At 34.2% G+C, this 23,635-nt stretch overlaps 1 protein-coding gene across 1 annotated transcript in view; it reads left to right on the top strand.

Annotated features, from left to right (window-relative positions):
- CSMD1 (CUB and Sushi multiple domains 1) overlaps positions 1-23,635 on the top strand; it is a 1,074,318-nt gene that overhangs the window by 875,539 nt on the left and 175,144 nt on the right. Inside the window, exons 24-26 of the mRNA XM_063389341.1 lie at positions 12,808-12,999; positions 16,365-16,491; positions 18,264-18,466. Of these exons, the coding sequence (XP_063245411.1) occupies positions 12,808-12,999; positions 16,365-16,491; positions 18,264-18,466 (522 nt within the window). The remainder of the gene's footprint in view (positions 1-12,807; positions 13,000-16,364; positions 16,492-18,263; positions 18,467-23,635) is intronic.

The following is a 23,635-nucleotide window of genomic DNA, read 5'->3' as shown; positions in this document are numbered from 1 at the left end:
TGCCAAAAAGTTTCTTTATCTCTAAGAGAGAAACAATGAAAATCATTTTATTAGGTGAATATAAGCATTGTATTAACCTTCTGTTTCAAAAAATATATTAACCCATGCTTTGTCGATGGAAATGCTGGTATGGTGATGTTTTGCATTTTTCCCATCTCAGGAAAATCTTACCAGTTTTTCTGAGGTACGGATCTTTAGCCATAGAGACTTACGTGAGCAAATCCTACCCTATGAATGAGTACTCCAAAATACTTTTTCTCAGCAGGCCCGGATTAGGATGGAGATGAACAGTTTGTCCATCTGTATTGGGTTTGACTGGGATAGAGTTAATTTTCTTCAACTAAGAATACATAGAGTTAATTCTTCCTTCAGAAAGAATTTCTTCACTGAAAGGGTTGTCAAGAATTGGAAAGGGCTGTGAGGGAAGGTGATGGAATTGTCATCTCTTGAAGTGTTCATGAAACAGTTGGAGTTGGCATTAATGCTATAGTTTAGTTGACATGGTGATATTTGGTCTAAGGTTGGACTTATGATCTTGCAGATCTTTTCCAACATTAATGATTCCATGATTCTGTGATTCTTCAGCTAATGCTGAGCAGTGTTTCACAGTGTCAGGGCCTTCTCTGTTACTTGCTCTGACATGCTAGCAGGTAGGCACAGGGAGGGCAAGAAGGTGGGAGGTTACACAACCTGAATTGAATGGTGACACATTTCATATCATGTCACATCACATCTCGTCATGTTTAGCAATGAAAATCTGGGGAAGTGTTCCTGAAGGAGCTGTTGCTAAGGGTCTGACTAGGCATCAGTCTGCTGTTGATAAGTGATTGGGTTTGCATCACTTGTTTGGATTTGGGGTGTTTGGGTTTTTTGTTTTGTTTCCACTTATTAAACTGTCTTTATCTTGACTGATTCATGTTCCTGCTTTTTTCTTTCTGCTTCTCTTCAGATCCTGCTGTGGGGAAGTGTGAGAACAGGTGGGTGGGGGCTTACCTGCCAGCTGGGGTAAACCCACCAATATCCTGTGTCTTATAGGTAGCATGAGAAAAAGAGGATGAAGCTGTTTGGTTACAACACCAGGGACATAAAAGCCAGACCTAGAGAGGAGGGAAAAAAGAGAGAAAGAGAATAGATAGGTACCTCTCATGTTATTATGTTGGGAGCTTGGAATAAATGAAGCTGCAATATCAACCCAGGGAGTCTAAAGAGGAGTACACAAGGGAAGAAATGCACCAGAGGGTATGGGGAAAGGTGAATTTTTTGGATAAAAAGGCTAGGATACAAGGAGAGAGGAATATTGCCTGACAGGCTGTCCAAGAAATAGAGCAAGTATATGGAGTGGAGAACTGAGACTGTATTGGTAAAAAGGAGGGTGCAAAAATGAAATTGAGAAGAGGAAGAAACACAAGAACTCCAAACACAGTAGTAGCACACTGTGTTTGGAGTACAGGCTGAATGGTCCATGATTATTAAATTGTGTTCTTCAAAAAATATTTGAGTGAAAACCATTATTTTGTTTGAATTAAAATATGTGTATTGCAAATATACAGCAACAAAATTAATAGCTTTTTTTTTAAATGCTCTGAAAATTTTCAAAGAAAAAATAATTTCCAAATTTACGTAAATTACCTTCCCTAAGTCACTGAATTATTCCTCTGGGCCTAGGATTAGAAAGGAGGAAAATGTTAACTATTTCTCATTTTCAATTAGGAAAAAAAAAATGGATAGATATGTAGGTGGTATCAAACGTTCAAAAGGTAATTTGTTAAAGGTTATTGTGATTTGGTTCTGAAAGTTACCAGAAGGTCTCCTGACTTTTCTGTGTATGGTTCAGAGATTCTCCTCTCCTTAAAACCACTGGGTTTTCCCAGTGTTGTAATTCACATTTCTTATCAAGAAAAGGGCTGCTTTTTAAAATCTCTTGTTATAAAGTTAAAAATGCAGCTATGCTTTGCAGGTGAGAGAGAGCGGCTAGCAGAGATCACTGTAGGTGTCCATATGCATATGGTGTTTTACATTTATATTAAAATTCTATCTTTAGAATAGGAAAGTAAGATTTTTCAGTGATGCCAATTCAGGTAGGCTTCTTAAGAATATTTTTTCTCATCTGCTGATGTATTCATCATAGCTAAAAAATGTGATTGAAATTTGCAAGCAAAATCCATCTAAATTTATAATCTTGAGAGTGATGGCCTAAAGATTATATTGCTTTAACATAAAGAAGTGATAATTTGTAGTGTTATTACTGAGAGCTTAGTGGGAACAGCATCCATGAATTTTTCAATGAAGTGGTTTGAACGACAGAACTTCTTTACCTTCTTTGCCACCTCAACTTAAATTTTTTTTCTGTCATAGTATAAAAAGAATCTATTTCTATGAAACCGTTATAGATGTAGTCATTATATGTATGTGCAGATTTAATGAGTTTTAGCTGGGATTTGTTCCAAATGTTTGCTAGTTTCCTCTGTTTTTCACAAAAAGACTCCTGTTTATTTGCAGTGAATCATTTCCTCTTTTCCAAGTTTTCGATGAGTAGACACTAGAGTTACTGTTGATTTATTCCTACTGCTATAATTACTAGAATTTTCCCATGAACAAAAATTCCTGCCTAAAAACTTAAAAACACTTGAACAGAACTGCCAATATCCTATTGTTCTTTACCCTGGCCTTCTTGCCAATGTTGGCCTCATGTTGAATGCAAAATGATTATTTCCCATTTAGAATCATTGGCTCAGCCCTATCTGTTGGGAAAGGGAGGCTGATAAGCAGTTTCTTAAGTCAGGTAGATGATCAGCATCTAGAAACCTCGGATGATGGAGTAATCCTTCTTGCAAACTCCTTCTTGCTACAATTTTAATGTAAGATCTGTTAGGTGTGTCACTGATGGTTTGCTATTTAATTTATGAAAGTATTAACTATAAAAGACTAATTATAAAAATATTAATATATTATAATGCAATTTTATTATTATGTTTGTATAATATATGAATATATTATTCTGTTCTATATTTCTAATACTCTTATGCAAAAGTACAATCTTATGTAAGATATAATAGATATATACTCTATAAAGTATAGTATGTAATAATATACTGTATGGCATGTAATAATATATATTATAGTATATAATGTTGGACATTTCAAATAACTTTTGGGAGCCCCTGAGATCAAGGTTTGATCTTAACTTTCTTCTGACTGATTTTTTTCCCTTTCTAAAAATACGATTTTTAAAGAAAAATCTACAATTACTTTGTACAGATTTTAACTTTTTAAATTAAGAATGTGAGGTTTTCTCCATGTCCTTTATTATAGTAAGGAACTGTTTACATTTCAGTAAGTTAAGATTGGTGCCCTCAAACCTAGTTATATTTTCTAACTGAAGATTAGCAATAAATAGGAAACAGATATTTTCAGTCAGCTAAAGTGTTTCTAATGTTTCTAATAATTTAAAATAATAAGAAAGTTAATTCAGAATAAAATAAAGATTATTCCTTTAAAAAATGATGCATATTAAAATCACCGTGCTAAAACTATGTATATGTGATACATGGGCAGAATTTTGGAAGCATGTAGAGAGAAGACTATTTGGAACAAAGATAGTTAAAGACGAATGCTATAAACCTATTTATTTCTCTTCCTTCTGCTTCCATAAAGTTTCTAGTTGGGAAGAGTTGCTTAAAACAGGATGATGAAAGGTAGACAAGATTTATGTGTTTCTTATTATTCAGTTCTTCACCCCAGTGTATTGAGAAATTATTTTTCAGAAGTTCTGGGCACAACAGCACTAGCCAGAGTAACAGGTGATATGTGCATGTGGTTCACCTGTCAGTGTGTGAAGGAATCAACACAATTGGAGATGAAGGGGCTCTTTTAACTTTCAGTCCTGTCTGTGCCATACTCTTTTTATGAGTTCCTACAATGCTTTTTCCATTTTTAACCCATCCTTTACATTCATGGTGACTTAATTTCTCTAAGGATAAGTATTTTAGAAAAGACTGTGGGGAAATGAATGAATTTGCGAACACTTAGGCATTAAGTCTAAGTATCGTGCACATATATAACACAGGGGAAAAATGTGTGTTCATGTTATTTCTTCTGCTTTTCTCTCCTCTCTCCCAGAAAAAAGATAAGACCAGTCTCCTCTAACAAGCCACCTACAAAATACTTTTAGGTAGTGGCTGTATGGGTTAGGTCCCCACTGACTATAAAATAGGGTGTAGACACAGAGATCATGAAGATATCTTTCCATAGATACTTGAAGTTAGAGCTCTTAAACTCACATGGAATTTCACCTTTAATCCCTGCTTCTTATAGGGAGTATAAATTGTGATTAATTATTCACCTGCTTGTGGATTGCAAAGTTTATTTGTGTGCTCTCTATATATTCACAGCAGCCGTCTTGCTGCAGGCACATAACATGTGCATGTCCATCTCTGTTAAGTATTTTATCTATGTATTGTCTTTCAATAAAATAATAAAATCTAGTCTTCTGTTACCAGTCTACCCGTATTTAACTTGCTTCTTAAATTTGCAATTTTTTTTATCTGTATATGGGGACATGGTAGCTGAGAAAGGAAGAACAAATTTTTTGACTAGTATACATGGACATAAAGAACCTGATTTGAAAAGGATGGAAAAAGGTCTTAAAACTTTTTGTTAAATATTTATAACAGGAGAAAATTACAGTAAAGAATTCTTTACATTTTATCTTAAAAAGGCCTGTTATTGAAAACGTCCTCACATTCCTATTTTACATATTTTGCAGGTTTACATAATTTTTTTTCTATGTTGCTCATGTTAAGAATTGCTGAAATTCATATTAGAAGTATTATCCATTGAATGACTGTCTCATCCATATAGTCAAAATTAATTGCTAATTATTTGCAAAGCTTTTGAGAAATTACAAGTTTATATCTCAGTTTCCAAAGGATATAAAGCAGTGGTTTCTGACACCTCACTATAACCACATGGTTCAAACACACTTCTTTCCATAGATTTTTCTATCCTTTTAATTAGGTAGAGATTTTGTGATGGGCATTTTCCCAGTACATTTTTTTTTTTTCCTACAGCAGTAGGTGTCAGAACAGAATTGCACATAAATGATAGAATAGAATAGAAAGATAGAATGAAAATGGTAGGAACTCTTATTTTGAATTACATAGATTTAATTAAATAGATTAATTTATGAATGTTTGGGATGAAAAAAATGCAGAATAGTATTTGTTGACATTTACATACATTTAGAAATCCATTATATACTCTGAACATTAACTCAAGTACCATTTCATACTTTTAATTACTCTTCAATAGTTCAAAAAGACTCTGTGTTAAACATATAAACTACACTTATGAGCTTAAATGACTTCACATTTAGGCAACTCTGGAAGAGTTACTTGTGCTTCCAATGTTTTCATAGTACCTTTTTTTTTATAATAGAGCATGTTAATACTACCTTGTGTGTACTGAAATAGGATTTTTATATGCACTTATCCTTCTTCTTTTGAAGTCATCCTGAAGTCTTCTATCACATCACTTTCAGAAGCTGATGATAAGTATGCATTACTTGTGTTTTCTCTCTTCCATGGCAAGCAGAAAAGAAAAGAAAATGCCTTTTCACAATGGGCATGCACAGAGCCCACCAAGTCTATACTTACATTATAGTAAGTAATATGATTATTAGAGATCATTAAAGAGTTTTTGGCATCCCTTTGGTATTTAATATATAAGCTGCAAAACCCTTTTTGCATTCAAGATAATTAACCCCTCATGGCTTTCTTAGCAATTAATTGTATTTTTGTTGTAATAGTATTTCCTCATCTTTAACAAACATTACTATTATCAGAAAATTATATGAGTATAAACTTATTCATCCAAGCCAAGATTATTAATACCATTGATCTACACCTGCATGCTGTAGTTTTTATGTTTTAAGGACCTGTTCATATTTAGATTAGACATCTAAAGTTTTGCAAATACCCCAGCTGGCATTTCTTTTAAAATGTTTTTACAGTTTTGTCTGGAGGGTTTCTGTTTAGAGTTCTTACTACAAAGTAGCAGAGTTCATAGAAGTTACAACACAGGTTCGTGCTTTTGAATTTGCAAGAAGAAACTCTTATTTGGTGGTTACAGTGTTCTGGGATCATAACTGAAGCCACGATCTTCAAACTGAATTGATGATGTGATCAGGATGATCACATTAAAGGTGATTAGGAAGCCCAGCAGTGCAAGTCTGATCTGAATCTGGCGCAAACACGACTGAATTTCTGTAAAATTAATGAGTACATACAGAAGAAAACTTGTATGCATTTTGTGCTTTTATGGCATTTCGGAATATGATTTGGCATAAAGTCAGCATGGCATTGACAAACAATAATGAATTCAACATAGCTGGAAATAAAACTAAAATGTCAAAAGCAGTTTAACAAATTTGTACTATGGGACCACAGTATTAAGGGCTATGATATTAGATTTATTTATTTGCCAAGTATTTAATCTTTTTTAAAACTGGTATCTTCCATGTGCGTAAGTGCAGCTTTAATTGACAGTATATTTTTACAAAACATGAACAAGATTTACTAAGAAAGAAAACAAAAGGAAGAAATAAAGCCCTACAGCCTAATTTCTTGGTTTATATTCTATTCACTAATAACAGTGGGTTTACATGTTCTACTAAATCAGTCATGATATAACACTTATCAACATACCTTTGTGTAGGAAGTTAAATTTGGATGAATACCATAGCTCACATTTCAGAGTGTCTTCGTTGCTTTTGTCCATTCACAGAAGTCTTAGTGCTGAACTCAAGGTCAGAGTTTCGAATCAGGGATCAAGTACCTAAAGGTTGCTAGTGCACCTTTTATGTGCTTACTTTTTCATGTGTCTGGCTTTAGGAGTGGGATTGTTTCAAGATACCTTAGGACTTCTTCTAGTAGGAAATCGGTTTAGATTACTTATTTTTCATATAGCCACTGTAGGTTTACATGCAGTGTAAATGCATATGTACATCTGTATAGTAAGTAAACTGCATTCTTCCTTTCAAAATGAGTGAAGGGAACATTTGTAGATACTTCAGCATGTTGTCAACTTCTAACTACACTCTGCAATACAGAATCCCTGAAATTTTCCCTTGGAGACACAAAATAAACACTCTGTTCTTTGTATTGATGACAGGCTTTGGAGAGTACAAACTTGAAGCTGAACTGAGAGTTGTGCTTCATGGATGCACATGGTGTATTCCACCCTCTAATGGACAGAAAAGCTAGTCCAGGGGAAAAACATGAGTGTGCATATTATGGACATCCAATCCTCAGCTTCGTTGCCTTGCTGCCCAGATTTACTTTTGTTATACTGTACTGCTGACTAACAAGCTAGTACCACAGTGCCCATCATAATTAAACTGAGTTGAAAGAAGTTGTAATTATTAATCTACATATATTTACAGATATGTCAATGATTTTTACCCCAATAACTGGTATTTCTACATTCCTGATTATTTACTTCAATTGTGACAGAGTAAATCACATTGAATAGTGCCAGGAGGTTACAGCCAATCATCAAGATGCATTCTGGCTGGTTTGGTTTTCATTTAACATGCTTTTATCCATTCATTGTTCTGACAATCCTATAATGAAACTCAAGAATAAGATAATTGGCAGCAATTTGCCAGTACAATAATGTTTCTCAGCAGTAGGAATCTTTGCAGAATTTCTCTAACCCTGGCTTGCTGCAATATGAGGCAAACCCAAGTACTGTGATTGTGTGGAACTCATGACCATATTCCCCCATTGTAAAGGTTCATAGCATGTACTCTAACACTCAAGTTCTGTTGGAATATTTCTACAATGATATTTTGCAAAAATACGATCCTTTAGGATAAATTACTCCAGATTTACAAGAGCGTCAGGGGAAAAGGGAATTAAAATTCTGGGGTTTGTGTATGAGAGGAAGGAGAAGAAACTGGAGAAGAAGGGCACAGGGCACGATACTGCTGTGTTTGCACAGGATGAACAGCACCTACATGCATGTGAAATACCCTCGGTTTCAATAGGCCTACTGATGAGCAATGGTTGTCTTTCTGGTGGAGAAATGTAGTAAACATGGGGCTGCAAATTATGTACTGTCATTCTTACAGTTTTTTCTAGAGTATTCAAAGTGCCTTTTTAAAAATTTGGCATAAATGCCAGCAATTAGTTTGTTGGATGTTTTTGAAGGGATTATTCTTGAAATACAAAAAGCAATAATACTCTTTATTTTGCCACACTGAATGTTTGTATTTATTTTTTCCCCTAGGCATAATATTGTGCAAACAAACCTAAAAATTAAAAGTACTGTTGAACTCTTCATGAATTATCAATACCTAGAAATTAAAATCAAGGTAGTTTTTTTCGTAGAAATGTCTGAATAGTCTAAATAAACCAGCAAATATTGAAGAGTTTAATGTCTCAAGGATATTTAAAATTAGGTTTTATATTTTTGCTTCCAGTTAGATATTTTTATTTGAATTTTATTTTTAAATTTATTGTTTGTGAAGTAGGAAATTAAATTCTGGTACTTAACACAGTGACTTGTTATGTTCTCTACAATCAACTAACACTATACCCCAAATAAATATTTGACTTGGAATTATAATGAACTGGCAGAAAAACCTTAACTCTCCTGTTGCTTCCACAATCTTTAAAACCTTAAAAATAAGATTTAAAAAAGATTTTTAAAAACAGTATATTTCTGGAAGGGACTTTATGTACTTTGATATATGTAGAGGCTGAGAAATGCCTGTATGTGCCACTGTGTGCTCAGACGGGGGTTTTTTTAACAAAGTTCTGTTTTCCTATTTATAATTTTCAGAGGTACTTTGTTCTTTACAGATAAAAAAATGCAGTGCAGTGAATATCTGTAGAGTGTGAGGCTCTTGAAGATGTAGGCCTTGAGAGAAGTAGGCCTAAGAATTCACCTTGGGACAGACAGGTGAAAAACTATGTTCACAGACAAAAAAACCAAAACTTGGAGAACATGTATGACTCTACAAAGCAAAGAAGGTGAAATACCTTTATGTTTGTGGATACTTTAAGATATAAGTGACTTATAATGACGATATGAACTATTAATAAGGCAAAATAAAAACAAAAATATCTTTTGTGTTCCTCAGCCCTGTTTCAAGCAAGAATAGACAAAGTGCAGGCAGGCTATGGTAGACATTCCAGCAGGCTATGGAAGGCTTCTCTCAAACTTCTAAAGCTTGTGACATGATCTCTTTAACTCTTCACATTTGTCATATACATTTACACCTTGTGCAGAACTGAATGCTAACTGGAATACATGAAATTATAGCAAGTCAGAACAATATTTTATCCCAGTCTTGATACCTTTTTTAGTGAAGATGGCTGTATAGCAGACTAGGGAGGCTGGTTCATCCAAAAGTTCATTTCATTTCACCCAAATTTGTCTGTTGGTCTTATAAAAGATACTACCTCTCCCTGAATATCTTCATTATATCGTACAAGGTATTGGAGAATGAATCTCTAACTATATATCAGTGTTATGGAAAGTTTTTTTCATGAGACACAAGGAAATTCCTTAATCAAGGGAGTTTCACCTGTCAATCACATATCACTGCATTTGATAACCAAATGTTGCACCTAATAAAGAATGAAAAAGTATCTAAGAGCAGTGGTAAAGAAATAGTATTACACTGGCTCCTGCTGTCAAATCAGCACTAAAATATAATGCTATCTATCAAACAACTTACATTTTCAGGGTTTTACATAAATGTCTCTGTATGTTTAATAAGGAGATAAAGCTAATGAAATATAGCTATGTCTTGTGAAGTTCAGCTCATCTGAATGACCAAATTATGTTGGGTCTTTATAGTATGTGAAAAGAAACAGACCTTTTTAGAATTGTTCAGTCCATCCACTGTACCTTCTTCTTCCTTAGGATTAGATTAATCATACTTCCTAAAATACTTTTAACTCCAAAAGATACAAAATAGTTTAGATTGACTGTTTATATAATCATTGCTGAGAGCCATTTAAAATGATTGCTGCCCCCCTCCCCTTCTTTTCCCCCTTTTTTTTTTCCTCCACAAAAAGAAATTGCAAGGATGTGCAAATATTCACATGGAAGCAATCTTTTAGCAAGGGAATAATGATAAATCTCTATAATCCTTTTGTACTGTGTGTGATTACAGATAACTCCATCTGAGATAAATACTAAGCTCTGCTAGTAAACTAAGCATTGTCAGGGCATGAGTATGGGAAAGTGATTCTTTAGACTGACAAAATGTTAGAGTAAATGCTAACATGCCTCTAACTTGCTGCCTTCTGTCTAGGACTTTGCCCAAAAATCTCAGGCACAATATATTAGACAGATAGCTGAATTCCCAGGAAGGGATTTATAAACAGCCATGTTCTTTTAAAGGACAACTGAATTTAAGAGTGCATTAATGTAGTGAGACTATGCTTATTGTTCCTGAGGTCTGATGTTCCTGTAGATATTAGCACAGAAAGAGATGCAGTACCTATGTGATAGAACAGCATTCAGTTCTGGCCTACTATATAAAGAGTGAGTAGAAAATAAATGTCTGCAGGAGCTGATTGAGCTGACTGATCTGAATACCTGTCAATTTAACAGATAAATTAGTTTCTAGAAATACATTTTTTTTTCTACTGACAATTGAAGTGGCCTAGACGAGTTCAAACTTAGCCTTTTAATTTTCAGAATCCTAGGTTGTAACACGTAAGTCCCGACCTTTGAGCCCAATTAATGAACAAAGAAAACAAAGGTATTTTGTGTTTTCAGTAGTGTCAGTTGATGGGTATCTTTAGCATCTCTGCAGGAAAAAAAACTTCATAGACTGCTTGCAGTTTTTTCAGCTGTGGTTGATCTCACTACCAGGAGAAAGACAACAAGAAAAACATAATACCAACTCTAGCTTGTGTATTTTTAAAATAATTAAAGGTTGTCTGTAGATAAGTTACTGCTTAGTGAAGGACCTCACAGAATCAGAATGGTTTGGGTTTGTAAAGATCTTCTAGTTTCAACCCTCCTGCCATGGTGTGGGAGCCTGGAAGGATTGCTGGCTTGGAGCATTTGGAGGTGGGTGTGGGTGGGTGTGTGGCAAGGGGCAGCTCCGATCTTGCCCTGGTGAGGTGATGATCTGCCCCTTACACCCCGCCCTTCCCCAGCCTGTATCCCAGCCCTGCAGGGCTGCCAGTCCCTGGCACACTGGAGGCAATGCTCCACACCTGCCTCTGGAGCCCCTAACCCAGCTCCTGTGTGGTCAAATGACTGCAAGCCCCACCTGGGGAAGGGCCAGGAAAAGCTAAAGGGTGCTTAAAGCAAGACACAAGGCAAGCATATTTGAACCTTTCTCCCCCTGGAACTTCTGTCATCTGAACACCACTGGAACCAGGAGGGATGGATATGTTTGTTCTTTTCTATGCTTTTTCTGTCTTTCTCTCCTAATTACCTCATCTTGGGATTTTGAGTAATGTTTTGAGAAACTTAAAATTGATCAGGCTTGGACTTTGCTAAGTTGAATGGGCCAAGTTAATGCTTTGAGAAGTGTTTGTTTTATATTGATTGAATGCTGCTCAAAACCTTTTGCCAAAGCTCTCTGATTTTCTAAAGGTGCCAGCAAAAGCTTTTTTTGTTGTTTTGACCTTTTGGGTATCTTGTTAGTATTTCTCCCATGCATCTAACTCAGAGTACATAAACAGCTGTAAACGCTTTTAAAAGTCTCATAGATCAAATTTCTTGGGCCTTACAGATGGGCAAAGACACCTTCTACTAGAACAGGTTGTTCAAAGCCACATCCAGCATGGTCTTGAACACTTCCAGGGAGGGGGTATCCTCAGCTTCCCTGAAAAACTTTGTGCAGAAATTGCACCGAAAACAGAAAACTGAAGACAAACAACCTGATTCAGAAACACTTAAATAAGCTGTTCATTAAAATAAGGACGGCAAAATGGAAAATATTTGTAGAGTCAGAATTACTTCTTTGGTTTGGGGACACGGCAGTAATAAAGAAGAATCCACAATGAAGAAGAATTTGGAAGTAGGACCAATTTGGAACCACTCTTTATATTATTCCAAGAATAGCAACTGAAGGCAAAAGAAGAGAGATAGAATGCATCATACAGCATTTTAGCAATGCTGTAGGAAGACAATGGAGAGAGTGATGCATTAAATGTGGAAAGAGTTGTGGGTACTCAGAGCAGATCTGCTCAGTCCATGGATCACAGAGGGAGGTATTTATCTCATTCAGTATTTTAACAGGCCAAAAAGGAGAATGCAAATTGAAAATGAGTGTGGGGATACTTCTTCCTTTCAGCAGAGATGAAACTGAAGCCATGCTGTCTTGAGAGCAGTATGGATGAAGTAGCCTTTGTGCATGCTTCCTGAATTCCAGCTGTGGTCTCTTGATGTCCTTGTGGAGATTAGGTGAGGAGGTGAAGTTGCTACATACCAAAACCAGGATCAATATTTCCTTCCCACTGAATACAAAAGAATGAAATATATAAATGGTATTAAATCATTTCTCACCAACCTATTTTAGAATAATATATATGTTTTCTTCAATAAGCAAATGTCATAATCAAATATAAAGTTAATTATTAGTTCCTAGTCTTTCAGGTTCTGATTTACCCACATTATATACCATTTAGTTTTGGTCACTGTGAATATATCTAATGTCATTGAATCATGAGAATATAATTTGCATCAGAAACAGATTTGTTGCCATTATGTTTTATTTGGTCTTAATATCTCCATGTCTTTTTTTTCTTCTTTCTCCATTTCTGTTTGCAGGTTTTGACCTAGTAAAGTGTGAAGATCCTGGCATACCAAATTATGGCTACAAGATACGAGATGAAGGACACTTTATAGACACTGTAATTTTATACAGCTGTAATCCTGGCTATACAATGCATGGTAGTAGTATTATGACCTGCTTAAGTGGAGATCGAAGAGTTTGGGACAAACCTTTGCCTACTTGCATAGGTAATATGGATTGTGACAATGTTCTGGAATGATTGGTCTGATTTAAAAAAAAATCAAACCAACAAATATTCTGTCTTTCCGTACTTTATGAGATGCTAATGGTGCAGGTGTATTTTAAATTTCAACTAAAGATTGAATGTGGAGGTGGAAGTATAACTTCTCTGAAATGGCTTGCTATTAGTGGTTATAAAAACTACTGGAAAACACGTTTTTCTATAGAGTAACCTTTGCTGGAAGACTACTGCTTTGGTTCTGATGAAGCCCTGGGTCACCATAGGCAGTGGTGTTGTCTAAACACTTCATAAACTAAGCCACATCATAAAGCAAATAAGGTTGTGGACTTTTTTTTTTCTCATCTATTTTCATCAGCTATCATTTCAGCATCTCATTCCTATGAACTTTATTTCTAATTTGCATCCTATGTTGCCAGATTTTTTATCTGTGTGCTCTGGAGTCCCTGTTGCTATGCTAAGATACCCCATCTGTCAAAGCCTTGAGGTAGATCTTTTCTGGAAATACCACATCTTCAAGCACCTAAAACTTTATTTCATTACAACCAACATAAATGTTTAATACTCTTGACCAATATGTATGTTTTTTCACGTTGACTTTATTTAGATTATTACTGTATTCCTACCATGTAATGCCCTTCTGGTCACAAATTCCTACCTGTATTTCCAGTTTTCTTCAGACCAATATGCTTTTAAGATTCTATATTTCACTCAAGATTCCCATTCTCTCTTTTTTCTTTTTTTTTGTCTTTGTACTTTGATTTTTCTTTTTGTCTTTGTACTTTGATTTTGTACCCTGCATTACTAGATTTGATTTCTGCATTTCATTTCCAATCTTTTGAAATAGTCTGTGCCAAAATTTCTTGAAAATCTTATTTCATATCAAAGTGAAATTTTGTCCCTCAATCAATAGAATAATCACAGGGTTTTTTTGTATCCTGAGAGATATTTTTGGTCTTATTTTCTGTCTGTTCAACCAACAGGAATCTTTCTATATGCTTTTCTCTCTACATATATTTTTAATTACTGTCCTTGTTCCTCTCCTTAAAATGAAATTTTGGGATTGCATCAGTTCTGTATAAACTGCCTCGTCTCATTTCTAGTTTAAATCTCCCCTGGACCATTAATTAGTTCCCCAAGAAATCAAATGTTCACAGTTCTCTCTTAAAACCTTCTAAAAGTGTTTCCTTCTATACAGTCTTTTACGGTCTGCTATCTTCATTAAATTATGGGCGTTTTTACTGTTCTGTGCACAGGAAAGCTTGCCATGAAGATCCCCGAAAACTCAGTTATATATCTGCAGATTATTTCAGTCTTGCTTCCCTGCCCCACTAGACTTATAAAACCTATTCTTCCATCAGTTTTATGTTATGTTATTGCAGTTTTATCTTTTTGTACTCTGATTTGAATGACTTACTTTTCTTCCTTTTTCTGAAGTTGTCATGGCATTCCAAACATTGCTTTCTTTCTTAGAAACATTTTCTTAAAAAATCTTTGTTTGTGGAGATGTATTATTTTTGCTCATAGATTAGATCAGCATTTAATATTTGCTGTTCTCTTCATTGACATTGATATTCTTCATTGTATTCACTATAATTTCTGTCTCATTCACAAAAAATTCAAGCCTATACATAAACATATCCCCCACATTCTACACTTAGTAATTTTTAGTGATAAACTGTTATACATGTCTTAGCATTCATTCTCATTTTTTCTGTGTTCTAAACCATAATGAAGAAACCCAATGAATTATTTTAATTCCACCTCTAGAAGTTTCTAGAAATATTTAGGTCACTTCTATTAGTTATAGTATAGTTGTTCATATAGTATATTCTTTGAGGTGATGGTTTTACAGTGTGCTCATTTCTGCATATTGGAACATTAAATTTTTGAATTTTTTTTTATAAGTTCTGAAAGTTTACTTTTGATCTACTCCTAAAATGGATTTAAAAAATTAAATATATAATGCATCATTCCAAATTTTATGATGTATTCTTTTCCTAAATCAGCCTTCTAAGAATTTTAAATCAAGTATGTGAATTAGTTTGAGCTTAAATTTTAGGTTCACTGAGGTAAATTTAGTTCTTCTTTTAGTTCTCAGTACTGGATCAGTAATTTCTTATCTGTAGTTTTCTACCACAGTAATTATTGCAATCCAATTTTTCTTGTATAATGGAAATTAATTGAAATCCTAGGCGAGGGTTATGTTTGAAGAAATTTTGTTCTGAATTTGTCTCCTGCTGTGGATCTGTTTATAAAATGTAGTGTTTTGAGTGATCAGACCAGCAGGATATATAAGTAAATCAGTCACCTTATCTCCTCTATTTAATTTTCCCTCATGGTAACAACTTGGTTGTGAGCAGTGACTTGGTGGTCTGTACAAAGATTAATATTTGTTAGTATTGCTGATAGATTATTTGGTCCAACTGCTGTGTTTTTTCCATCATCTCTGTTTTACTGTGCTTGCTGTACAGCTGTGCTTGAATAAATCCCCACGGTAGGTTTTTTTAACAACTACTACTTGTAAGGCAACACTATAAGTGTAGTAGAAATTCAAGTACATCACTTGACTAAAGAATCACTGATCCCTTTTAGCTCATGGCACATGACTGTTACACAGTTCTCTTTCATCAAAGTGTCTTTACACTGGCCAGACAGTAGCATGATGCTCTAAATGAGCAAAGTAAGAATAATTTTATTATGGATGCTTAGCATTACTATTGGTCTCTCCACAAAAATAGCATTGATAGTAAAAATGTTTTAAACCAGATGCCACACACTATCAAATCCTAGCTTTTTGATTTACTCTCTGGCTTTGCAAGCATATGGCATTTAAATTTTTAAATAGCAAAGGCAATTGCTAGGCAATACCTACTGCTTTTTGGTGTAATTATACCTGAAGTTATATAGCAGTAACTTGAAAACATTACTCTAAAATTTCAGAATTACAGCAAATCAGAAAGCTATTTTAATTATAAAATTCAATGCTGCAAAATTTGAATTCAGTCATTGTTAGAAAAGCTAAGCATGTTAGACAGGAAATTTCTGAAACATTTTTGCTGTCTTGCTAATGCTAAAATTGTACTTTTGTAGTCTCAGTACTTATTGAACCAGTCTGGTCGATTAATTAACATAGTCACAGAAGTATGGTTTATTTCTTTATAACGAGGTAGGAATGAGATAATTGTGTTCACTTTAACTTATGTACATGTCCCAGTGTATATGTATGTGTACTGCTTCAGAAGTATTAGGTCATTCTGTTAACTTTTTAGAAAACACAGAGATGTGGAATGGATGGAAAATGGATATGCCAATTACTATGGTCTCATCAGAAATTTAATCCTAATTTTGCAGCTGAGTGTGGTGGTCGAATTCACGCTGCTACATCAGGGCGCATTTTGTCCCCTGGTTACCCAGCACCATATGACAACAATCTTCATTGCACTTGGATTATTGAAGCAGATCCAGGAAAGACAATAAGGTACGTGCTTAGTTTCAATATTTATGGTTGACTTCAGTATTTTATAAATTTTTTGTCATTCTCATATTTTTCCACACAAGCTGCTGCTTTTCTCTGGCATAGTCAAGCTATCCTTCTATGAGGTGTTGCATCAGTTTTCCAAGGTTGCTTGCCTGTTCAGGTGTAAAGTCCCTGGGTATGGGACAAGATGAGCAACATCCAAGGAGCATTTGAGTATTGCCTCACCCAAAGTTGTCTTTTGCACCAGGGCAACACCAGATTCCACAAACTCCAGAGTATGTTACAGATTTAATTAGCTTACATAAAGGTGACCAAGAACCTCAGGAATCTGCATAATAAATCAATTCCCATGTATCACAGATAGGAAATAGTATTGCATTCCCACAAGATAGCTCTGCCAGCACAGCAAGGCCATCAGTGCCACAGCAAAGCACAGACCCTTTATTTCAATTAACATGTTCCCAAATTCACCAAAATGAAGAATTAATCAGCAAAACCATCAAACTCCATGTCCAGGAACTTGACACATAATTATTACCATAGCACCTTCATACAAAACTGATGTTATCTCAAGACCCACATTGGGCCCTGAAGAAATCTGTGGTGCATTGACATTGTCTCTCCTCAGCAGTATGGGGCAGGGAGAAAATAACATGAGAAAAACTCCATGTGAGTCAAAATAAACCCACTTTAATAAAGCAAAAGCAAAGGTCCATGCATGGAAGCAGAGGAAAACAAAATATTTATTCTCTACTTCCTATCAGTAGGTGATGGCCAGCCACCTCTTTGGGAGCAGGCCTTTAGGATGTGTTGCTCTGGAAGACAAACAATCACAGAATATTCTGATTTGAAAGGGACTCACGGGTGAAACCATATAACTAAATGACAAGTTATTCAGTGGGAGGTCTTTGCTTTTTTTTTTTTTTTTTGGTAATCCTGTTTCACTAAGCCAAATATTGAATTTATGCAATAATGGGTTATTTCAATGCATAGCTTTTGTTTAAATAACAATTTTCAAATAAATGATTTCCAGTTAAGGACTAATAAAATGAAGAAATGTCAATACACAACCATTTGAAACAAAGAAAAGGGACATTTTGATATTTACCTGTTAGAGTTCATCAGCATTAGGAATGTAAACATTCAGGACTTGGAGACAATGCACATATTTTGACTTATAATATTCCTGAACACCTTAATAAATATAATTCTATCTAACCTGAAGATAAATACAGATTATTGTATTGTAGTAAAGTTTTATATTTTATGAACTTTTGCAAAAAGCCAATCTATTTTTGTCTGTTTTGTATAGGAAAGGAAATGCCATGCTGACAGGACTTCTTATTCTATGTATTCTACTGTCCAGTAGCTGCTACATTTTTTCAATTGCATGTAATTCAAGCAAAACAGCATTCTTGCTATCCACATTTGAATAAAAAGAGGAAATCTATGATGAAATCATAGTTCATGTACCTTAAAATATTTATCATAAAAATAAGATAATTTACAGCCGTATAAATTAAGTCTTGAGGATTTACACCCCATAATGGCATTTTCTATCATTGCTGTCATTCAGACATTTATAAAACAGAACTTCATGACTCTTACAAGATGAGACTGCTCCACAGGAAAAGTTAATAACTCTGCAGGACCACCAGGTCTTCTTCAGTACTAAACAGCATCTTAAAACTACAGTTTGGGAATGATTGCTTGGAGTTTCATGTAATTGTGTTTAAAAAGTAATGCACAGTACTTCTACTTTTTCTTTGCAGTCTGCATTTTATTGTTTTTGATACTGAGGTTGCTCATGACATCTTGAAAGTATGGGATGGGCCTGTTGAGAGCAGCATACTTCTCAAGGAGTGGAGTGGCTCGGCTCTTCCAGAGGATATTCACAGCACTTTCAACTCATTAACATTACAATTTGACAGTGATTTCTTCATCAGCAAATCAGGTTTCTCCATCCAATTTTCAAGTATGTAAATATTTTTCTTCTAAGATATAATAATTTCATACCCTATTTATATACATTATTCCTATACTTATTAACTCTTTTTCAACTCTTTTTCAGTTTCCTCTGTGTTTAGAGGAAAAGAGATTATATTATTTTAATTATGTTACGTGTTTATGCAAATGGCTACAACTAGGGAGAATTTTTGGATTTACTTGGAATGTTTTAGGTTTTTTATTCCTTGTTTTCCGCAGCAACCACATACATAGTGTTATCTAATTAGCATTACTTAACAAGTCAAAATGGGTCTTTACATACAGAACTTTCCCTCTGCACCAATAATTTTAAATATTCCCACCAGTGTTACCTAACAAAGTATAATTTCATATTTATCATTTATATTGGTTGATTTTTTTTTTCTTAAAACATTGGCTGCATGATGCATGATTTTTATGACATAAACATTCTTTGTATGGTTAAGCCAGAATACAAGATGCCTTACCATATTGAAATACACTTAAAAATTTAGTATTAAACTAATCAAATTGATCTTTAGGTGTAAAGTGAAAGCTTCTCTGTTTATAGAGAAGTTATGATCAATATTGTACTAGTGATCAATATTTTAAAACTGTGTATGTGGAGTTTTTCCATGCATTTTGATCTAAAGACTGGGAGTAGGGCATAGGAGGCTGTATCTTTGTCATTGATTCATCCATTGCATCCTGATATGTCTAGATATAATGTATGTATTTCTCATCAAGACACAGGAAAATTATGAATTAGTGTGCGTGAGCAGAAGTACTGTTCTCCATAGATGATGTCATTCAGAAGTAAAGGGTTCTAATCAGCTTTCAGTCATTATTATTTGCATGAAAATGTAAACTTGGTGTTTTCCTAGTTTCTAATGCACTTTGCATTTACCTGTTTATCTCATTTTCCTGTATTTTTCTGAGAGCTGTATCTGTGTTCCCCAAAACACTCTTTCATCAACCTAAAAAAAAACTAGTTAAAAATATTTAAAAAGAATTAAACACAAAGAGCAGAATAAATTTTTCTAAAGTTTCTCACCAGTGCGCTATACAATCTACTGCTTTTAATTGTTTTTTGAAAAAAAAAACAAGATAAGTTTTACATTTATGGAAATAAATGTATTTTGTGGTTTTCTTGTCACAATTAGCAAACACATTTAAAGTTCTATTATATGAAAATAAATTTATGCACAGATTTTGAAAGGACAGAAAATGTTTAAGCAGTTTGATTTACCAACATGTTCCTTAACCTTTAGTGGCACTAAGAGCAAGTAGAAGACAATTTAATGCTTTTAGAGAAAATAACTGATTTTCCCATCCTAGTATAACATCTGATGATCACTGAATGATCATGCTGACCTTTGCAGAGTATGTTTTACTGGAATTAATTGGAGTTTGTGATGAAGAGTCGAGAGATCATGTATAGGGAAAATAATTTCATTCATTCTGCTTGACAAGTGGAATATGTTACTAATTTTTAAATTGTAAGGAGTAAAAAAAAAGATTTAAGGAATTTGTTAAAACAAATGTTATGTAATCTAAAACTCAGGCTAGTTTATTTAGTCTTCTTGAGGCAATGAGCAGACCACTGTGGCCTTGACTTGTAAAGGATTTAAAGTAATTTATCTAAGGCTAAGTGGGGATCTTTAGATACTTTAGTGTTCTTCATATGTTCAAACTGTCAGACAGTTTATAGCAAAGCTGCACGGAATATTGACATTTCAGTACTTTAGTAGCTTTTAACTCTATATGAAAGATTTATGAATTGCTGAAACTTTTTTTTGGCAATTGTAGAAGATGTAGATGTTTTGTTACAAGTTCTATGAAGGTAATTGGTGAAGTTTGTCGTCATTGTGTCATATGGAAGATTTTCAAGTGTTGCATCTGTTAATGAGTATTTCATTTAATTCTTAATTATAATTGAAGAAGTAAATTTCAGGTTCAGAATTGCACAGATTTGGAAAACCTTCTGTAATGCAGTTTCTGTACTGGATTATGCAACTGTGATGAGTGTCTGCATGTGTGAACAGCCCTTTATGGGATCAGATAAAGGATATACATTTCAGAATACCAGGTCAAATGAGTAACGCAAAAACAAAACATTAAAGTGCTAATTTTCATCTGGAGAATTTGTTCCATTGTGCTGTGAATGTGTTAATTAGTCTCTATACTTTGCACTCCAGAGCATCATAACTGTGTCTGACTAAAAAAGAGGTGCTGTGAAAGGCTAATGGAAGGTAGATCAGAAAATATCACCTCTAAATTACTTACTGTTGATTGTAAATGTAATTAGAGGTATTTCAATGAAAAAAAATAATAATTGGCTGAATCTTGCAAAATGTTTGAATATTAGAGTGCCCTGTCTTGCCCACTCAGCTCAGCATGTAGAACATGAGGACATGAACTGACAAGAGTGATTATGTTAATTGTAATCAGTCTAATGCTTTTCATTAAAACCTAATTACCATTTAGTTGTGCATAAAAGGACAAAAAATGAAGTTCAGTGTGCAAAACTGACCTTTACTCTGGAGGTTAAATACATTTAAGCTATGAATTACAAGTCAGGGATGTCCACCAACTATTTCTGGCCAAAGGGTATAGGCAGATTTGGAAATTGGCTTCTTTTTTACAAAGAAAGTTACTGGCAGCAAAATCTTCTTTCATAAGTTAACCATTAAAAAGTACTATCTAACCCAGCTTAATTCTGTCCTACATATCTAAGGTAAATGGGATAAATATCCATCTGAAGTTGCCTTTTTCTTCTTTTCAGCTACAGGTCTAGATATATTAATAGCAATTTTCAAATGAGACTAGTCACCTATGTTGAAGCAGATCAATCTTGCCCTGAATGTTTAATCTCCATCTGCTCCAGACTTCTGAAAGAACTTGGATCCCATGCTTCGGGGCTTTTGCTTTTATTGTCCTAAAGTTTATTTTATTGAGAGTTTTTATTTCTAAATAGTATAAATTAGTATATTAGTATGCTATTAGTATAAATTTTTTACTTGATGTTTAGCAAAAACAGTAGAAGTGACAGATGATAGGAACAGTAGTGGCAGTTTCTAGTCATATTGTCATTCTTACAGTCTCTGATGGCTTTAGTTGAAAAATACCTAATATTAGTTCTACCCTTACAGTCTATCCTTTTCTTCTTCAGCTAAATTCTCAGCTGTTGTAGCTTAAGAGAACTGTATCTGTTTCTTCAACTAAATGATGAATTCATAGTTCTTTAGGTGGTTTTACAAATTTTGGTCCTCAAGGCAAACAATACATCAAAGAATTTTATTCACACTCCTCTTAAAACTATTAAAGAAAAAAAAATTGAAGATATCTGGCTTTTCTGGACCATCAATGATAATTTTCTATGCCTATCTCTGGTTCTGCAGTATTGTAAATTTTTCTTAGTTATAGTAAGCAGACACTTTAATTAAAAACGTGCTTTTCTCTGCTTTCATACAAACAAAGTTGTGATCCTTTTTTTTGTTAGTATAAAACAGCTGTCAAGATGTTAATAAAGTAGCAAACCACTTTTTCTCAATTTATTGCAATGTTTCTGTCTTATAAGAAGAACTTTGGACACTCATATTATTAAAAGCAAAGATACAAAACCAAGGCATTTGTATAGCTGGTTTAGTCCACTTTTGATTTTTCTGTTGTTTGCTTGCTTTCCCAATATTTTTAAATTTTGCTCATGAAGTATAAGCAGAGATAAGCAATGATGACTAAAGATGCCTGACTAAGTCCTTAACTCAACAACACAAGTCACCAATTATGATAATACAAGTAAGCAACTTGTGCCAATTGTAACTACAATTATTTGGAAATTATTCTGTCAGATGTTGACACATCTGTTGACAACTTACTTCCTCTGGCAAAAGCTTAACTATCAGCTGTTTGGTTGTTCCTAATGACACTGAGTTTAATATGAAAAATCTGTTTTAAGCAATGATTTTTTTGCTTTTGCCTGGCTTTGCAATTCCATTTGATCATTGTTTGTCTGCAGCAACTTTCACAGTAACTGTGTCACCTATCTTGAACTGAGTACAGTTGTCTTGAAAATTATTCCTTCACTGTTGAAGTATCTTTTAATCACTTGCCTAATGGCCTAAGTTGCCACATTTAAGTAGTATAAGTATTTTCATGACAGTCTTCATTGCTAGAATTCATCATGCAATTGTTTCAGATTGATTCACAATTAAATTTTTTGGGAAAGGAGATTAGCATAAAAATATATTTTTAAAGAAATGTACAGTGCATAATGCATAATCACGTATCTGCCTTACTAACTAAATAAATTTTGAGTTCAATAAAAATGAAATCCATTATGACATCCCTTGTTAAAATAAAAATAAAAGGACACAAGACACAAGAATTCAACACTTTTCAAGTCTGTAACCTAATAATTTCACAGTTCAATGTCTTTTCCTGTCTGATAAATGTTGCATTTCAAGCTCACAATAACATGGTGATGAAAACACTGTAATGAAACCGTCATTGCACTCCTATCAATCATCTCATCCATGGCCTGGGGAAAGCATCCTTGGCTTCCTAGAGGGTAGCAGTTCTTCATTTGGTCCCTGTGGAACTAACAAAAAAGGAATATCATAGTTTACTTTGCTGGTTATCTCTAAACTTACAAGCTTTTTTACTGCAGACTTTAACAAACAGGCTGTGTTGGTAATTGGGTTTGTTGTAGCACAACACTACAGCAAATGGCTTACACGATTGTTACCACAGACATAGTGTATATTATAGGGATGAAGGTTACTTTTTTATTTCCTTCAGGTACAAGAGAATACAAACTAAAAAAATGTTAAAAAATGTAAAAAAAAAAAAAGTAAAAAATAAATTAGCCAAAAATCTAACATATTGCTTGCAAGTCAACTGACATGCAAATACACAGTTTCATATTCTCAAAAGCAGTCTCCTACTGATTTTCAGTTCCGTTTTAAATCAACTTTGAAATATAATTTGAGGACCAAATACAAAATAAAATCTAAAATGGGATTGTGAAAGATTCTTTAATTGGAATCAGGGAGGCTTAACACAGTGGCCATCTACATATGGAGGTCTGAAAACTCTTTGGCAATCTGTGGTTTTCCCAGCTGTCTGTTCTTCTGGAACCTACCTCTGAGTTCCATCTTTAATGTACACAGAAGGTTGT

This window comes from Prinia subflava, chromosome 2 (genome assembly GCF_021018805.1).
Source record: "Prinia subflava isolate CZ2003 ecotype Zambia chromosome 2, Cam_Psub_1.2, whole genome shotgun sequence".
Classification (NCBI taxonomy): Eukaryota; Metazoa; Chordata; class Aves; order Passeriformes; family Cisticolidae; genus Prinia; species Prinia subflava.
Note: the sequence above shows the minus strand (reverse complement) of the source record. Positions and strands in the feature narration are given on the sequence as shown.